Raw genomic sequence first — 19,514 nt, 5'->3', positions numbered from 1 at the left:
AAGGTGTAAGGTTAGAGTTTATCTTTGTTCCAAACTTGAGTCATTCTGGATCTATTTCCAAAGTAGGAACTTATAATATGTCACATGGACTGACTGCCTATAGATTGTGTGCTTTTGGAATAAAATAGAATGTATCTGCGAATGCAAATTCACCCCACGTGTGTGTGTCACCCAAAGCTGGAATCAAACCCAGGTCTCTGCTGCTTTGAGGCAGCAGTTGTAACTGCTGAGCCAACGTGCCACCCCAGGATTGGCTCTGAGATGAGCAGTTGCAACTTTATATTTGGACAATGCAGCAGCAAATTTGACCCCTCACCCCCCCCCCCCCCACAAATTTGGGGAGATGTAGAAAAACGTTCCCATCAGCTGCCTTCTCTCTCTCTCTTTATCTGCAAGTTCCCTTGAAAGAAAAAAATGCATAAAGCACTTTCAGAGACACTGTAAAGGTAAATCCTCATTCGGTCAGAATTGTGACCACAGCCTCAACTCCTGCTCAAAAGGTCAAAATAATCAAAATTGAAATGAAGGAAACTAATCTATCAATGTCTGTATTCCAGACTAGTGCCTGAACTGTGTTTCATTATTTTTTTTCTTCCCTAGTAATGTTTGTGTCTGGACTTGTCTTTTTGTATGTCTGTTTCTATGGGTATAATATAGATAACATCATCTCAGATCATGGGAAGTCTGTGAGAAACTCATTTCCTGTCTTACTAGTGTCTATCTTCTATCAACAAGGTACAATTCGGGCACATGATGGACTACTCACCATTTACCTGGATAAGTGCAGCTGAAGCAATACTCAAAAATCTTGATATCATCCAGCCCAAAGTTGCTCACTTGATTGGCAATCCATCAACCATCTTCAACATCTCCCTTCACCACCAATGCAGACTGACAGTGGTGCGTACCATCCACAAGATGCACTGCTGTTAGTCACTAAAGGACTTTCGACTACACCTTCTAGACCCAAATGTCTACCACCAAGGAAAGGGAAAGGCGAGCAGATCCATGGGAACACCACTCGACGCAAATTACCCTTCAAGCCACGCTCCAGCCTGGCTTGGAACTAGATCATTGTTCTCTTTAGTGTCACTGTGTCAGAATGTTCCTCCCAACAGCACTGAGTGTATATATACAAATGGGCTGCAGAAGTTCAAGAAGAGAACTCACAAGTGCCTTCTGTAGGACAACTCAGAATGGGTAATATTAGTGTTGCCGGAGATGGTGTTGTCACGTGAACCAATAACAAAGTATTGGATAATTTTTTCCAAGAGTTGACATGGATGTGATGAGTTGCATGGCTTCTTTCTGTGAAGTAAGAATCTCTGAAATGTGTAAATTGATATTGAAGCTGAGCCAATATGCAGATACAAAAATTGTTTATTGCAGTACTCACAATCATTCAGCTGCATCATATAACTTTGATAGATTGGCAGTACAAAGCATTGAATCACAACTGACAGCTTTTTGGCAGCAGGTTCTCCTGTGACAATGAAAGAGTTGGAAATAGCAGACAGCTTTGAGCAAAGCCCCTGAGTTGGCATTTCAAAGTTATCATTCTCACAATCGCCCTCTGACCCTTAAACTCACCATAATTTACATCATAGATAAAGCCTGTGGTTTGTGGATTGATCTATGCAGCACCTGTTTCTCAGGGAATAGAGTAAGTACAGCATCTGCACATCACGTGATCTGTAGTGGTTCAAGAATGTGCACCACCAACTGGGAAATAAATGTTGGCATAGCCAGTGCTGTCACAGCTTATGAATGAAACAGAGTCAGAGAATTATTACAGTACAGAGGAGGCCATTCAGGTCCTCCTATCTGCACTGGTTCTCTGAGCATGTTGGCTTTGTACCAAACACCAGCCTTTTTCCAATGAAACTGCACATTGTTTGCATTTAACAAGTTATCGAATGTCTCTCCTTGAATGTGTCCACCACACTTCCAGGCAGTGAATTCCATGCCTTAAGTACTCAAAGTGAAAATGTTTTTTTAACACCAGGAATGTGAGTGGAAAAAACAAGAATGGGAGAGGAAACACTGAATGAGAATGAAAAATCAGGAATGACAGCGAAAATACTGGAAATGGGATAGAAGACATCTGAAATGGGGGAGAAAACCCCTTGGATTGTAAGGAAAAAAATACCAGTCATGGGAAAGAGAAACATTGGGAACATAACAGAAATTACTGGGAATGGGAGAGAAAATGCTTGGAATTGGAGTAAAAACATTGGGAATTTGAGAGAAGTATTGGGAATTAGTTTGATATGACTGGAAATTTGTATGTAAATATTGAGGATGTGACTGAAAATAGCAAGACTGAGTGTAATATCAGGAATGGGAGAAAAGAATTTCTGGAATGTTGTATACATTTCTGGAATGTATGAGAAAATATTGGGAATGAGAGATAAAACATCAGGAGTGCAAGTAAAATTCCTTGGAATGGGATAGAAAATAGAGTGAAAGTGAATGTAAACACCTGAAATGATAATACAAAGAATGGGAGAGAAGACATTGGGAATGTGAGCAAATATATCTGAATGTGGGAAAATACTGGAATGCAAGAAAAAAACACCAGAAATTTATGGAAAATATTGGAGATATGCAAAAAATAACAGGAATGGGATAGAATACCAGGGATGGAAAAGAAGACACCTGAAATTCAAATTAAACCTCCCAGAGATGGGTTTGATAAAACTGGGACTGGGTTAGGGAATTAAAAACATTGAGAATTTGAGAGACAACATTGGGAATTACCCATTCTGAGTTGTCCTAGAGAAGGCACTGGTGAATTCTCTTCTTGAACTTCTGCAGCCCATTTGTATAGATACACTCAGTGCTGTTGGGAGGGACATTCTGATCCAGTGACGCTAAAGAGAACAATGATCTAGTTCCAAGTCAGGCTGGAGAGACAACATTTGAGGGACAACAATGAAAAACAGGAAAATGAGAGGAAGCTCTGGGAATGTGAGACTTTGATAGGACTAGAACGGATGCTTTGCTGAAAGACTCTGCAGAGTTAGAACCTAAATTAAAATGCAGAATCTCCGAGGTAATATTCTCAGATTTCTAGCTGAGCTAGGGCAAACAGAAATACTGCAAATAAAGGTAAATGAATTAACAGTTTAATAGGTATGACCTTATAATCATTACATGCATGGTCTTAAGGAGATCAAATCTGGGAACTAAATAGAGATATGCAACTTTTCAGAAGGAAAATCTGTTTGTGATGCTTTGTCAATCCAGGATGGAATAAGCACAATAGCAAAAAATAATGTGGAATCCATATGGGTGGAGGTGAGAAATATCAAGGGACGAAGGCACTGGGAGGAATAGTCTAGCAGCCCCCTACAAGTAGGAAATAAATCAGGAAGTAATCTGGGCATGTAAAAAAGGTTATACATTAAAACCGGTGACTTTGTTCTCCATGTAGATTGGGAAAGTCAGATTGGAAGAGATAGCCATGAGGAAGAACTCAAAGATTGTATTTGAGAGTATATTCCTTGAACAAATATTGTGGATGTAACCATGGATCAGGCTATTTTGGTTCTGGTGATGCGCAATGGAGACAGGTTTAAAAAAATGTTTTCAGAGTGAAAGAACTCCCCCCAGGAAACATTTGCCATAACATGGTAGAATTTAGCATTCAGTGAGAGGGCGAAAGCTGGTTTGGAATTAATGGTGCTCAACTTGAGGAAGGATAATTACAAAGGAACGAGGGAAGAGCTGGCTAAAGTGCACTGGCAAAGAAATTTAGTAACGAAGATTGTTGAGGAACCATGAATAAAAATAGTTTATGGCTTACAGCAAGAGTTTTGAGAATGAGGTCATTAAGCATATTCAAGGCTGAGGTAGACATTTTTGATCAGGAAGGGAATCAAGGGTTATGTAGGAAAGGAAGAAAAGTAGAGTTGAGAATTATCAGGATCAGCCACGATCTGATCCAATGGTGGAACAGACTTGGAATCTCAGACTGTTAATGGTGTAAAAGGATGTCTTCTGGCCCATCATGCCCACACCAGCTTGTGGAACAAGCATGGTTATCTATTGCTAATCTCCTGCCTTTTCCTCATATCCGTGCACACCATTTCTATCAAAATAATTATTTAATGCCTCAGTTGAACCAGCGTCCACCACATTTTTAGACAGTGCATTCCACACTCTAACCAAAATAACGTTTTCTTTCACACATCACTCTTGCTTTGCTTGCACGTCACTTTAAATCTATGCCATCTTGTTCTGGAACAGATTCTCCCCATCTATTCTATCCAGCCCCTCGTGATTTTGAAATCCTCTATTAAATCTCTACCAGCTTTGTTTCTTCTCCAAGGACAAAGTCCCTACTTCTTCAATCTATCATTGTAATTAAAGTTTCTCATTCCTGAAACCATTGTGGTAAATCGATAATGTACATTCACATCTTTCCCATAATGTGACCCCCACAACCATACACAATACTCCAGCTGAGGTCCAACAAGTGTTTTAAGCAAGTTCAACATCCCGTCCATCCTCTTGTACTCTATGTCCCTGTTAATAAAGCCAAGGGCATTGTATGTTTTATTAATTGCTCTCTCTACCTATCCTGCCACCTCCAGTGATTGAATAAAAGCAAAATATCACAGATGCTAGAAAAGCATTCTGGCAGCATTAGTGAAGAGAGGAACAAAACATTTTGAGTCCGGCATGACTCTTCTCAAGAATAGTTGTGAAAACAGTCCAGCATTCTCTCTAGAAGAAATTCTGAAGGGCCACTGGACTCGAAACATTAACTCTGCTTTCTCTCCACTGATGCTACAAGATCTGTTGAGTTTTTCCAGCCATTTCTAATTTAGATTCTGGTTTACATCACCCAAAGTTCTTTGGGTTTTTTTCTCTGTGCAGTATTTGTTTGTTTGACTTTTAATGATCTGTACATATATTTACACGGGTCCCTCAGCTCATGCAACCCCTTTAAGATTGTATCCCTTATTTTGTACTGAATTTTCTTCTGACCAAAGTGCATGACCTCACACTTTTTTCTATTTGAATCTCGTGCTACGAATCCGTCTACTCTGCCGACTTGTCAATGTCATTTTGGAGTTCCACATTGTCTTCTTCGTGGTTTACAATTCTTCCCAAATTTTGTGTCATTTGCAAATTTCAAAATTGTGCCCTACACACCAAGATTTAGATCATTAACATACATTAGGAAAAGTATGGGTCCCAGTACTGAACCTTGGTGAGAACTCCATTATAAACCTTACTCCAGCCTAATAAATATCCATTGACCATTAGTCTCCATTCCCTAAAACACAGCTGCTACTGTCCCTTTTATACCATATCCTATGTCTTTCCTTAGAAGCCTGTTATGTGGGATTATATTGAATGCTTTCTAAAAGTCTTTTTAGAAATCTTCATATCCACTCCATTACCCTCATTGACCCTTTCTGATACCTCTTCTAGAATTCTAGGAAGTTACTTAAACACAATTTCCCCTTTAGAAATCTGTGCTGACATCCCTAATCCATTTTTTCCATTTGACTACTAATTCTATTCCAAATAATTATTTCCAATTAATTAATTCTCACAACTTAAACTAACTGGTCTGTAATTGTGGAGTTATCCTTACAATTTTTCTTGAACAAAGCTGTAATGTTTGCAATTCTTCTGTCCTCAGGCACCTTCCCCAAACCTAGGAAAGATTGAAAGATTAAGATTGTTGACCCTGCAATTTCTATCCTCACATCCTTTAAATTCCTTGGATGCATCTCATCTGATCCCAGTGACTTGTCAACGTGGAATATCATTGTCAATCCAAGACTGATTTCTTATTAATTTTGAACTCTTTTAGTGACAGTGTTCCTCCCTTTGTCACCATGGTCTGAGCAGCAGTGGCATCCTCTTTCATGAAGACAAATGAAAAATACTTATTTAACACTTCAGCCATGTCACCTGCCTCCATGTAGAAATCCCTGCTTTAGTCTCTCTTCATACCTATTCCTCCTTTTATCACTCTTTTATATATCTGTAGAAAACTTTGGGGTTTCCCTTTATGTCTCCTGCGTTTCATCATAAATTGTCTTTCTTTCTTTGCTTTTTCACCCCTCCACAAGCATTCAGTATTCCTGTTGATTCTCAATTGTATTTTCTGCCTTCCACCTGTCATAAACACACTTTCTCTTTCTAATGTTAATTTCTACCTCCTTTGTCATCCTGTGACGTCTGGGTTTGATTTATGGGCTGAATGGACTACTTCTGCTCCTATGACTTATGGTGTTATCGATAACCACTGAGCAGGTGAGAAAGAAAAGCTGGAAATGTGACTGAATACACCAGGAATATAAGTTTAAAAAATTGTGAACGTGAGAATGATCCACCTGGAATATGAATGGAAAACATCAGAAATAAGAAAGAATATTCTGGGACCTGAAAATGTCATTAGTTTTGGGAAAATAAATGGGAATAGAGTGAAAATACTGGCAATGTGTGTCATCAGGTATGTGTTATAATAACTGGGCATGTGGAAGAATATCTGGGAATGTGAGTGAAGATAACAAGGATTCAAGAGAAAAAGATTGGTTATGTGGGTGAGAATACTGGGATTATAGGAAAATAATTTGGTAATGTGTTATGATATATAAATGGGAACATGATAGTAAGGCAAACTATCATTTTAATGGTGATATATTGGGAAGTGTGAGTGTGAGTGTCATTGTACACCAGTCAATGAAAGTCAACAGGTATGTGCAGCAAGCAGTTAGCAAGGCAAATGGTATATTTGGTTTTCATTGTATGAGGATTTGAGTTCAGAAGCAAGCATGGTTTACTGTACTTGTACAGAGCCTTGGTGAGATTATGCCTGGCATATTATGTGCTGTTTTGGTCTACCTATCTGAAAAATAATCCACTTACCATTGAGTGAGGGAAAGGAGGATTGTCTGATGAGGAGAGCTTGGTTGACTGGGCCTGTGTTCACTGGAATTTAGAAGATTAGAGGGAATATGGTTGAAACATATACAATTGGGGCAGCATGGTGGCTCAGTGGTTAACACTGCTGCCTCACAGTGACAGGAAACTATGTTTGACTCCAGCCTCAGGTGACTGTCTGTGTGGAGTTTGCACATTCTCCCTGTGTCTGCGTGGGTTTCTTCCGGGTGCTATGGTTTCTCCACAATCCAAAGATATGCAAGTTAGGTGAATTGGCAATGCAAAATTGCCCATAGAGTTCAGGGAGGTGTAGGTTAGGTGCATTAGTCAGGGGTAAATGTAGAGTAATAGGGTAGGTTAATGGGACTGGGTGGGTCTTTGGAGGGTCAGTTTGGATTTGTTGGGCCAAATGGCCTGTTTCCACACTGTAAGGATTCTATGATTCTAATTCGAGCAGGTCTGTAGTGATTAGATGCAGAGAGGATGTTTTCTCTGGTTGGTCAGTCTAGGACCAGGGGATAGTCTCTGGATCAAAAATGGAAATTGCTGGAAAAGCTCAGCATGTCTGGCAGCATCTGTGAAGAGAAATACGGGTTAACAGGTTGTGTCTGGTGACCCTTCTTCAGAACTGTCTCAGGGTATAGGTTAAATCATTTAGGACTGAGCTGAAGAAAAATTTCATCACTCAAAGAGTACCACAGTAAGTTATCGAGGCCAAGTCACAGAGACTCCTCAAAATAAATTAATAAATTTGTCGATGTTAAAAGCATAATTTATTAAAACATTTATTTGTGGGATGATGGTGTCACTGGCTAGGCCAGCATTGATTGCCAATCCCTAATTACCCAGAGGGCAGTTAAGAGTCAACATGCTCAAGGCTCTGCAGAGAGCGAGTCAGATCGTCTCGGAGATCAGGGTGGCTCTGGTAGTTTGTAAATGACTCCGTTGATTCTCCCAACCCAATTGGCTGTGTTGGGATACCGCCTTCCTCTCCCCACGGACACCCTCGCAGCCTGGTAGAGGGAGGAGAGTGGATGGGAAACACGCTGCCTCAAGTCTGTGGGAAACGTTTACACACTCCGTCTTCATCAGCTGCTCAGTCACAATCTAACGTTGCGGTGCCAAGGCATCTCGTGGTGACGTGGTTTCTTCACTGGAAATCTGCAGCCTGTCATCGAGGGATGGGGTCGTAGTGAGGGAGGTAAAGTTCCTCACTCCATCTGCTGTCCCTTCCTGCTCTCGCTCTCCTCCCCTCTGTCTCTCTTACCTCCCCATCTATCTCTGTCCTCTCTCTCGCTCTCCCTTCCTCCACCCTCTTTTCTCACTGCCCTGCACACTCTCTCTCCTCCTCTGCCTCTCTTATCTCCCCATTCCCTCTCCCCCTCTGTCTTCCCACTCTCTCTCTCTCTGTCGCTCTCTCCGTCTATCTATCTGTCTGTCTCTCTTTCTCTGTCTCTCTCTTACCCTCTGTCTCTCTCTGTGTCTCTCTCTCTCTTTCTCTCTTACCCTCTCTATCTCTCTCTCTGTGTATCCCTCTCTGTCTGATTCTGCCCATCAGTAGTAGGGGCGTGGAGTGGTCTGCCTGCAGCACTAGTGATCTTGCCAACTTTAAGGGCATTTAAATGGTCATTGGATAGAAATATGAATGAAAATGGAATAGTGTGGGGTAGATGGGCTTCAGATTGATTTCACAGGTTGGTGCAACATCGATGGCCAAAGGGCTTGCACTGCACTGTAATGTTCTATGTTCTACATTGCTGTGGGTCTGGAATCACATGTACGCCAGACCAGGTAAGGATGGCAGTTTCCTTCCCTAAAGGGCATTAGTGAATCACGTGGGTTTCAACATCCAAAAAGGTCATTATTATACTCTTAATTTCAACTTTTTTTATTGGATTCAAGGAAGGAAAAAGCAAGAATGTGACATTCAGATAAAGGTCATGATTTGGAGATGCCAGTGTTGGTCTGGGATGTACAAAGTTAAAAATCACACAACACCAGGTTATTGCTCAACAGGTTTATTTGGAAGCACCAGCTTTTGGAGCGCTGCTCCTTCATCAGGTGATTGTGGAGTATAAGATTGTAAGACACAGAATTTATATTGTAAATTTTTGCTATAAATTCTGTATCCTACAATCTTATATGGCACAGCCACCTGATGAAAGTGCAGTGCTCCGAAAGCTAGTGCTTTCAAATAAACCTGCTGGACTATAACCTGGTGTGGTGTGATGTTTAACTTAAGATAAAGGATCAGCCATGATCATATTGAATGCTGGAGCAGGCTGAATGGCTAAATGGTTTACTCCTTTTGTTGGTTTCTTTGTCTGTGTAGAATAGTCTATTCTGCCCATCAAGTCTGTTCTGCCAGACCCACAGCAGTGTGATTAAGTTTTAACTGCCCTTTGAGCAAATTAAGAATAGCCAATAAATACCAGCCCCAGTCAGTGATGCCTACATGCTGTAAATTAATTTTAGAAATTGAATAGGATGAGGTACTTTGCACTCAGGACCCAGGAATTTGCTGTTGTAATTTTGTGGGATGTGAGAATCAGTTGTATGACCAGCATTTTGTCAACCATCTTTAACTGGCCTTAGGAAGGTGAGAGATAAAATCATGAGGGGCATGGATAGGATAAATAGACAAAGTCTTTACCCTGGGGTGGGGGAGTCCAGAACTAGAGGGCATAGGTTTAGGGTAACAGGAGAAAGATATAAAAGAGACCTAAGGGGCAACATTTTCACACAGAGGGTGGTACATGTATGGAATGAACTGCCAGAGGAAGTGGTGGAGGCTGGTACAATTGCAACATTTAAAAGGCATCTGGATGTATATATGAATAAGAAGGTTTCAGAGGGATATGTGCAAAGTGCTGGAAAATGGGACTAGATTAAGTTGGGATATCTGGTCAGTATGGATGAGTTGGACCAAAAGGTCTTTTCCCAATGACTCTATATGCCCCCATCAAATCACACAATGGGTGAACAGTAGAGCAAGTCCAGATTAAGGTGTGAATTGGATTTGATGCAAAATGATTGGAACATGTTTACATTGCAGTTTGCACATGAGATACTTCAGCCACCTGTGATGGATCAGCCTTCCTGGATACAAAACAAGAGAAATTTAAGTTAACCACACAGACAGTAAATAAAAGCTGACCTTCAGATACAATGAGTGGCCGTTCCCATAGGATTCTCTCTCTCTCTCTCTCTCTGTCTGTCACACACACGCGCACCAGTATTTGTGTTCAATACTGACACTGTTTGACCTTCTGTGTATTCAGGCAGAAAAAGTAAAACTTGCATTTAGGTATCATCTTTAACTCACCCTAATGTCAGGATTACTGAGATGTAATTAGGCAGTTTGAAACCAAGTCACAAAGTGAAAATCAAGACAAGACTCAATCGAGTCAGATAGCATAAAAACAGACCCTTCAGTCCAACCAGTCCCTGCTGAAGATAATCCCAAACTAAACTAGTCCCACTTGCATACTCCTGGGCCCTATCCCTCCAAACCTTTCTTATTCATCTATCTGTCCAAATGTCTTTTAAATATTGACAACATTAAAAATCACACAACACCAGGTAATGGTCCAACAGTTTGGACTATAACCTGAGGTTGTATTTTTAACTCAGTCCACTCCAGTCCAACACCGGGACCTCCACACTTTTAAACATTGTAATTGTACCTGCACCCATCACTTCATCAGGAAGCTCATTCCACACGTGAACCACCCTCTGTGTAAAGGATTTGCCTCTTATGTCTTTTTAAAATCTCTCTCCTCTCACCTTAGAAATGTGCCCCCAGTCTTGAAATTTCCCATATTAGGGAAAAGATAACTACCATTAACCCTAATTATACCTGTCATTTTTTTATAAACTTCTATCAGGTCACCTCTCAACTTTCTATGGTCCAGTGAAAAAAATCCTAGCCTATCTTTATAACTCAAACCTTCCATACCTGGCAACCCTCTGGTAAACCTCTAGCTTATCTTTCCACGCTTCAGGCTCACTGCCTTTAGTCCTGATGAAGGGCTTTTGCCCGAAACGTCGATTTCGAAGCTCCTTGGATGCTGCCTGAACTTCTGTGCTCTTCCAGCACCACTAATCCAGAATCTGGTTTCCAGCATCTGCAGTCATTGTTTTTACCTTTTAAAACTCTTCTGAATCCTCTCTACCTTAATAATATCCGTCCTATAACTTGAGACAGTATTCCAGCAGAGACCTGACCAATATCCTGTATAACCCAACATGACTTCCAAACTCCTATACACAAAGCAATGATGGCATCTTCTTCATATCTACTCCATCCAGGCCTCTCAGTAAATTTTAATGAGATCTCTACTTCATCATTCTAAACTCCATCGGACACAGATCCAGAGTCCTCAAACACTATTCATATGACAAGCTCTTCATTCCTGGAATCATTCTTGTGAACTTTCTCTGGACTCTCTCCAAGGCCAGCACACGCTTCCTTTGATATAGGGCCCAGAATTGTTCACAATATTCCAAATCCGTTAATAGGTAGACACCATCCTTTGATTTTAAAAAAATTAACCTGTTTAGAATTGTTATAATGCACCTCTGGAGAAAGTAGGACTTAAACCCAGGCCTCCTGGTCTGGAGTGATAACACCACAAGAGCCCCTAAAATGGAATTGTCCAGCTTATAATGCAGAAGCTCAGGATTGAACCAGGGAGCCTTTAGACTTGGTGTTAATGCTCTCCTAACTGAGCTAGCTTGGCAGATATTGTAGTGTTTGAGACTTGTTGCTGGATTGCAAAACCATTTGGACTATGCACTTAATTTATTAATATTGCATACCTTTTGTATTGTGTTTTGAATGTAATGACCTGACTTCCCCAAATCTGGCAAGCATTAAAATCTTATTGGGTAAAACTGATTTTGAAAGAGATTATGAAGCCCTTTCAATAAAACCCTGTCATTAAAGTGAAGAGCGGCTAAATTATTGTCATTATCTGGACAGCAACCAATACCCATGGAGTTCTATTGTTTTTCCAAGTATTGTGGTGTGTAATTAGTGTTTTCCATGAAATTCGGTAGATTGAGATTGGAAAGTGAGCAGGAATCTGTCAGTATCTGGAATAAAATTCAACTCCATCAGGTTTTAATCCAACATCCCCCTGAGGTTGTAGTTTAAAGTACACTCCACTGAATTGAAATGATTTGGGAGATTTAATTAGGTCCTCAGTATCTCAGCACATTCATACTATGAGGAGCTAAATCATGCAAATCAGGATCTCCTGGTCTGAGCTGAGCTGAATTTCAGCTGGAGCTATAAGGGCTCTCCAAGTGTTCTGTTACTGGGATAGAGATAGAAAACTGCCCAAGGTTCCTACTCCTGCTGGTATCCAGTGACCTCTACTGGATGTATTACTGTGGGATCACTGGTTTGACCAGGATGGCTCAAGTGTTTGAATCAGCCAACAACACTGAATGAGCAAGGCTTACCCATGAATCAAGCTTTAGGCATTTGTAGATAAGAGTCTGCCAGCGATATTCCATACCTGGTTTTTTGCTTGTATAAAATGATCCACATCACCAGAAGAGGAGGGAGTTTCACCACAAGTGGAATACATAATATCACAATGGGGAAAGTTTCTGTGAATGAACAGAAAATGAGGGATCAAAACACAAGTTACAGACAAACAATCCAGGGACAGTTAATCAAATTCTGTGGGCAGGTATGACACTCAATTGCAGGGTTGGAAGGCGAGGATAATGTAATGGCACAAGACAGAATGGAGAATACCAAATAACAGCGTTTCACAGTGACAGGAATTAATGTCAATATATTTACAATGAAGGATTGAATTTTGCCATATTTTGTCATGACAGGATTAAATCTAGTATAAAGGTTAATGCTGTATATTTGCCCATCACAGCAAATATTATAGTTTGAGATGATGTTGGTGATTACTATGGTACAGCGAATTACACAATATTCAGAGGTGAATAATGTGGGTAAGCTGATACAGGTAAATGCAATGGCAATTAGAGTCATAGATTCCTACAGCATGGAGACAGGCCCTTTGGCCCAAACTAGTCCATGCCAACCAAAATGTCCATTTACGCTAACCCAATTTCCCTGCACTTGGCCCATATCCTTCTAATCCTTTGCCATCCATATATTGACAAATGCCTTTTAAATGTTGTTAATGTACCTGCCTCAACAATTTCTGCTGGCAATTCATTCCATATGCACACCACCCTCAGTGAAAAACGTTGCCCCTCAGGTTCCCTTTTATTCTTTCCTCTCTAACCTTAAACTGATGCACTCCAGTCCTCGATTCCCCAACCCTGGGAAAAAGACTGAGTGCATTCACCCTATTATGATCTTACATACTTCTATAAGGATCCCCACCCCCCACCTCCTATGCTCAAAAGAAAAATGTCCTAGTTTGTCCAACCTCTCTTTATAACTAAGACTGTTGAATCCTGGCAATATCCTTGTAATTTTCTTCTGCAACCTTTCCAGTTCAATAACATCCTTCTTAAAGCAAGGTGATCAAAACTGATCACAATACTCCAAGTGCAGCCTCACTAACATCCTGTACAACTGCAACATAACTTCCCAACTTCTATACTCAGTGCTCTGAGTGATGAAGACCAGTGTGCCAAAAGCATTCTTCACTGCCTTGTCTACCTGTGCCTCCACTTTCGGAGAACAGTGAACCTGAACTCCAAGATCCCTCTGTTCCACGACACTCGTTACGGCCCTACCATTCACCATGAAACTCCTACCTTGCGTTGACTTTACAAAATACAAGACCTCACACTTCTCTATATTAAACTCCATTTGCAATTTCTAAGCCCACTTCCCCAACTGATCAAGATCCTGCTGCAATTTCTGCTAACTTTCCTCACTGTCTACAATACCACCTATTTTAATGTCATCAGCAAATTTACGAATCATGCTTTATAGGTTCTCATACAAATCATTGGTATGGATAGCAAACAGCAATGGGCCCAGCACTGACCCCCTGAGGTACTCCACTAGTCACAGGCCTTCAGTCTGACAAGCATCCTTCCACGATTACCCTCTGCTTCCTACCATTAAGCCAACTATGTTTCCAACTATGCCAGCTTCCCTTAGATTCTGTGCAATCTAATTTCCATTGCAGCCTACCACATGGAACCTTCTCAAAGGCTTTAATGAAATCCATACAGATTACATCACTGCCCTGCTCTCGTCAACCTTCCTGGTCATTTCGTGAAAGAACTCTAACAAATTTGTGAGGCATGATCTCCCATGCACAAAGCCATGCTGACTATTCCCAATCAAACCCTGTCTTTACAAATGCATGTATATCTTATCCCTCAGAATATTCTCGAGTAATGTACCCACCACAGATATTAGGCTGACTGGTCTGTAGTTCCCAGGTTTTTCATTGCAGCCCTTCTTGAATAAGGGCATAACATTCATTACCCTCCAGTCTTCTGGGACCTTACCAGTGGGTAACAATGATGCAAAAATATCAGCCAGGGCTTCTGCAATTTCTGTTCTAGCCTCTTACAGTGTTCTTGGATACATCTGGTCAGCACCAGGGGATGTATCCACCTTCATACATTCTAATACATCCAACTCCTCCTCTACTATGATATGAACTATCCCTAAGATATGACCACAAACTTTTCCTAGTTCTCAAATCTTTATGTCTTTCTCCATGCTGAACACAGAGGAGAAATATTCATTGAGAACCTTGCCCACCTCCTGTGATTCTACACACATATGTCCACTTTGGTCCTTGATGGGCCTTATTCTCTCTCTAGTAATTCTTTTTCCTTGCTGAGGGTAAATAATACAGTGCTGAAGAAGGGCTTATGCCCGAAACGTCGATTCTCCTGCTCCTTGGATGCTGCCTGACCTGCTGCGCTTTTCCAGCATCACATTTTTCAGCTCTGATCTCCAGCATCTGCAGTCCTCACTTTCTCCTAAATAATACATTGGCATGGATAAATGCTGTAACTCTTGGTGTAAGGGGTAAATACAATAATAATCACCATGATCAGTCAAAACTGTTGTTATCACAATGTTAAGGGGTAAATACTCAGTGTTAAAGGTAAATAGAGTCATAGAGTTGTACGGCACAAAAACAGACCATTTGGTCCAACGTACAAGTTGTTCTGCTATGAGATAATGTTCTGCAATTGGTGTGTTCCTTGGCAACATCATGCTACAGAAAATCACGCCATGGGAAACTGCTATAGCAATTGTGCAATAGAAGCTTGCGCTATGGGAAATCTGCTACACATGTTCAGCAGAAAGTTTATATTTTGCAACCAACATCCACAATTTATCAATCATGATACAGCCAATTCACTGACAAAACACGTGTTATAGAAGAATGACCTGATAGAAGAACTATCTGCATATCAATGACTTGGAGATGGGAACAAAATATAATATTTCTAAATTTGCAATGATATAAAGCTGGGAATGTGATTTGTTTCTACTATTCTTGGGGTTTTTTGGTTTTACTTCTGTGAAAACAAAATCTTTGTTTTAGATTAGATTAGATGACTTTACAGTGTGGAAACATGCCCTTTGGCCCAACAAGTCCACACCGACCCACCGAAGTGCAAACCACCCATACCCCTACATTTACCCTTTACCTAACACTACGGACAATTTAGCATGGCCAATTCACCTGACCTGCACATCTTTGGACTGTGGGAGGAAACCGGAGCACCCGGAGGAAACCCACGCAGACACGGGGAGAATGTGCAAACTCCACACAGTCAGTCGCCTGAGGCGGGAATTGAACCCGGGTCTCTGGTGCTGTGAGGCAGCAGTGCTAACCACTGTGCCACCGTGTTTAAACCTGACATTGTCTTCATTCCTACTATTAATCTCCCCATATCCTGTAATGGATCAATGCTCATCTTTAGCTCTTCATTTCTTTTTTACATATGTAGAAAAGCTTCTACTGCTGTCCTATATGTCATAGAATCCCTACAGTGTGAAAGCAGGCCATTTGGCCCAACAGGTCCACACCAACTCTCCAAAGAGTAACCCACTCAGACCCATTTCTCTACCCTTTTACATTACATTTCCCCTGATTACTGTAACTAACCTACACATCCCTGAACATGGTTGGCAATTTAATATGGCCAATTCACTTTACCCGCACATCTTTGGATTGTGGGAGGAAACCAGAGAACCTGAAGTAAATCTACACAGACACAGGGAGAATGTGCAACCTCCACACAGACAGCTGCCCAAGGCTGGAATTTAACCCAGATCCCTGGCACTGTGAGGCAGCAGTGATAACCACTGAGCCACTGTGCAAACCCTAATTTTCACTCAGAGTCAGGTCCAAAATAGACTGGTCACTGGTTGGTTTCAAAATAAGTTATGTGACGGTGCTGTCACTTTAAAAAGGATATTTTGTCCTTGATGTTTTTGATGGTAGGTTGTAAAAGCAGAGATTCCGAAGAATATAGGGAGTAACAGTTTAACAATAGAAGGGAGTGGATTAGAGTGGTGCTGGAAGAGCACAGCAGTTCAGGCAGCATCCAAGAAGCTTCAAAATCGACGTTTCAGGCAAAAGCCCTTCATCAGGAATAAAGACAGTGAGCCTGAAGCGTGGAGAGATAAGCTAGAGGAGGGTGGGGGTGGGGAGAAAGTAGCATAGAGTACAATGGGTAAGTGGGGGAGGGGATGAAGGTGATAGGTCAAGGAGGAGAGGGTGGAGTGGATAGGTGGAAAAGGAGATAGGCAGGTCGGACAAGTCCGGACAAGTCATGGGGACAGTTACTGATCTGGAAGTTTAGAACTAGGGTGAGGTGGGGGAAGGGGAAATGAGGAAACTGTCGAAGTCCACATTGATGCCCTGGGGTTGAAGTGTTCCAAGGCGGAAGATGAGGCGTTCTTCCTCCAGGCGTCTGGTGGTGAGGGAGCGGCGGTGAAGGAGGCCCAGGACCTCCATGTCCTCGGCAGAGTGGGAGGGGGAGTTGAAATGTTGGGCCACGGGGCGGTTTGGTTGATTGGTGCGGGTGTCCCGGAGATGTTCCCTAAAGCGCTCTGCTAGGAGGCGCCCAGTCTTCCCAATGGAGAGGAGACCGCACCGGGAGCAACGGATACAATAAATGATATTAGTGGATGTGCAGGTAAAACTTTGATGGATGTGGAAGACTCCTTTAGGGCCTTGGATAGATGTGAGGGAGGAGGTGTGGGCGCAGGTTTTACAGTTCCTGCGGTGGCAGGGGAAAGTGCCAGGATGGAAGGGTGGGTTGTAGGGGGGCATGGATCTGACCAGGTAGTCACGGAGGGAACGGTCTTTGCGGAAGGCGGAAAGGGGTGGGGAGGGAAATATATCCCTGGTGGTGGGGTCTGTTTGGAGGTGGCAGAAATGTTGGGGGAGTGGCCAGCTCTCCCATTTCAGGTTCTTTTGAGTTTGTTTTTAGCTGTCGCGGTCACAAGGTGCTTTGAGTACCAGAAGAGTTGCAAGCTTCAGGAAACAATTCCTGACTGACTTTCTCTGAAATCTCTCTTTGGATATTGTTCCTTTCTGCCCGTAAGAATCTGTGTTTGAATTTACCTTTCTGCCAAGGAATGTATTTATAGTGTGTTACTATATTGGGACAGTTAATTCGTTAAGTTGCTATATTGGTTTGTTTAAGTTTCCCAATAGTTTAAGTTATTCTAAATTCCCTTTTCTATCGTTCGTGTTTAAACTGTTGTGTTTAAATAAATTTTGTTTTGCTTAAAGCCGAGTGGTTTGACACCTGGAGGGACACCGACTTCACATCTGCCTTTAAAATAAGAAAAAAAATTAGGGTCTAGGATACTTTCTTAAAATATTTTAAGGGGGTCTGGCGTGGTCAGTCACAGACTGGGGGCTTTTATCAGGATGATTCTATCATTCCAATTTGGGTTTAGAGTTGTTGGACTCAAAGGTAGTGAGTGGTAGGTGTTAGTCTTTTGCTTTAGGTGTTGAATTTGGTTGGTTTAAACAGTGCTTTGTATAGTAATTACTCATTCAATCACTAAGAGTATTTGGGGTGGAAGAAGGGACTTTCAGGGTTTTACTAAAAGCGATCAAAGCAAAGCTGTTGGAATTGGCAGACAAGTTGTTGATCCAAACAAAGTTGGTCGATCGAGCTCGGGAGGTATTTGCATCATTACCAGAGGAGGTATCCAAGGAGTATGAGAAGATGGAGAAAGCCATCTAAAATGTATATGAGCCAGTGCTAGAAGCCTTCAGACTATGTATCAGGAATCATTGAGTTTGAAAGGATCAAACAAAGTAATTTTGAGAGATAAATAAGGGCATTAAAAATACATCAAACTTATGATGCTCTTAAGATTCTTTTGGAAAAGTTCAAAAATTCACTTTGGGAGGTAGTGAGAACTCGTGGAAGAACAGAGAGTTAAAATGGCAAGATTAGCAGCTGAAATGGCTGATGATTATTAGATAGTTCATAAATCAAAGTTTGGCTTTTGACATCAATTCCAATTTGTGAGAGAAATTGAGGTAAAGAGAAATTTTCAGATGGTAAGGGAAAAGTAGATCTCAGTGAAGATAATAAAGTTAGCTTACCACAGAGTGAAAAGGAAACCCATAAAGGGAAAGAAGAAGTTAAAAAGCTCAGATGTTCTCACAGCAATAAAGTAGGTCACATGAAGTCACAGTGTTGGTGATTTTAAGAAAGCAGTGGGAAGACAGATATTGAAAAACAGGATAATCCAATGAATTTTGTAAAAGTGGTAAAGGAAAGCACAGTGGAGGTGAAAAAGCTGTCTCAGAATGTACAACATAGAGTCATAGAGATGTACAGCATGGAAGCAGACCCTTCGGTCCAACCTGTCCCGATTGGTTGAGAAGGAAGTGTGTCAGATCTTCTTAAACCACATACTTGCGAAGGTAAGGTTTACTCACATAGTCCAGGAGTAGCAGTAAATGAGTTACCGTCTTAACAGATATGGGATCGTGTCAAACTTGGATGTTGAGAGATGAGGAGATATGTAATTCAGAAGGACTATTGCCAGACTATTGCTAGTACATGGAAGTCGTGGTGAGAAGTGCCCCATTATGTCGAGAGAGGTTGGATTGTCCAGTGCAAAATGGCAAAATGGTGGTAGAGCACTGGAGGAACTCTTGGTTCCAGTAATATCATTTGTCTTTGGTAACAACATAGTTGGACCACAGATAGGAAGGCTGCCTACTGTGGTTGAAAAAGCAGTGGAAAATCAAGCAACTGAGGTATTACACGAAGCATATCCTGAGACCTTTTCCTGACTGTTTGGTAATAAGGTCACAAAGCCACTGGTTGAAACAGGAGGTGAAATCAAAGAATGCAGATAAGGAAGCAGAAGTAGAACTGTCAGAGACCAAGTTCATTATCAACTACCTGATGAAGGAGCAGTGCTCCGAACACTAGTGCTTCCAAATGAACCTGTTGGACTAGAACCTAGTGTTGTGTGATTTTTAACTTTGTCCACCAAATAAATCGCATCATCCACCGACATTTCCGCCACCTCCAAACGGACCCCACCACCAGGGATATATTTCCCTCCCCACCCCTTTCCACCTTCCGCAAAGACCATTCCCTCCGTGACTACCTGGTCAGGTTCATGCCCC

The 19,514-nt window shown here is 41.5% G+C and overlaps 1 protein-coding gene across 2 annotated transcripts in view; it reads right to left on the bottom strand.

Annotated features, from left to right (window-relative positions):
- Positions 1-1,397: 1,397 nt before the first annotated feature.
- Positions 1,398-19,514, bottom strand: part of LOC140494424 (uncharacterized) — a 31,410-nt gene continuing 13,293 nt past the window's right edge. Inside the window, exons 4-6 of one of the 2 annotated variants that reach the window (XM_072593616.1) lie at positions 12,435-12,528; positions 5,612-5,674; positions 1,398-1,483 (exon numbers count right to left, since the gene is read on the bottom strand). In XM_072593616.1, coding sequence (XP_072449717.1) covers positions 5,656-5,674; positions 12,435-12,528 — 113 coding nt within the window. In that variant the 3' untranslated portion in view covers positions 1,398-1,483; positions 5,612-5,655. Of the gene's footprint in view, positions 1,484-5,611; positions 5,675-9,115; positions 10,009-12,434; positions 12,529-19,514 lie in introns of those variants that run through there. The other variant, XM_072593609.1, reaches the window with a different exon arrangement.

The sequence above is a fragment of the Chiloscyllium punctatum genome, chromosome 2 (genome assembly GCF_047496795.1).
Source record: "Chiloscyllium punctatum isolate Juve2018m chromosome 2, sChiPun1.3, whole genome shotgun sequence".
NCBI classification, from domain to species: Eukaryota; Metazoa; Chordata; class Chondrichthyes; order Orectolobiformes; family Hemiscylliidae; genus Chiloscyllium; species Chiloscyllium punctatum.
Note: the sequence above shows the minus strand (reverse complement) of the source record. Positions and strands in the feature narration are given on the sequence as shown.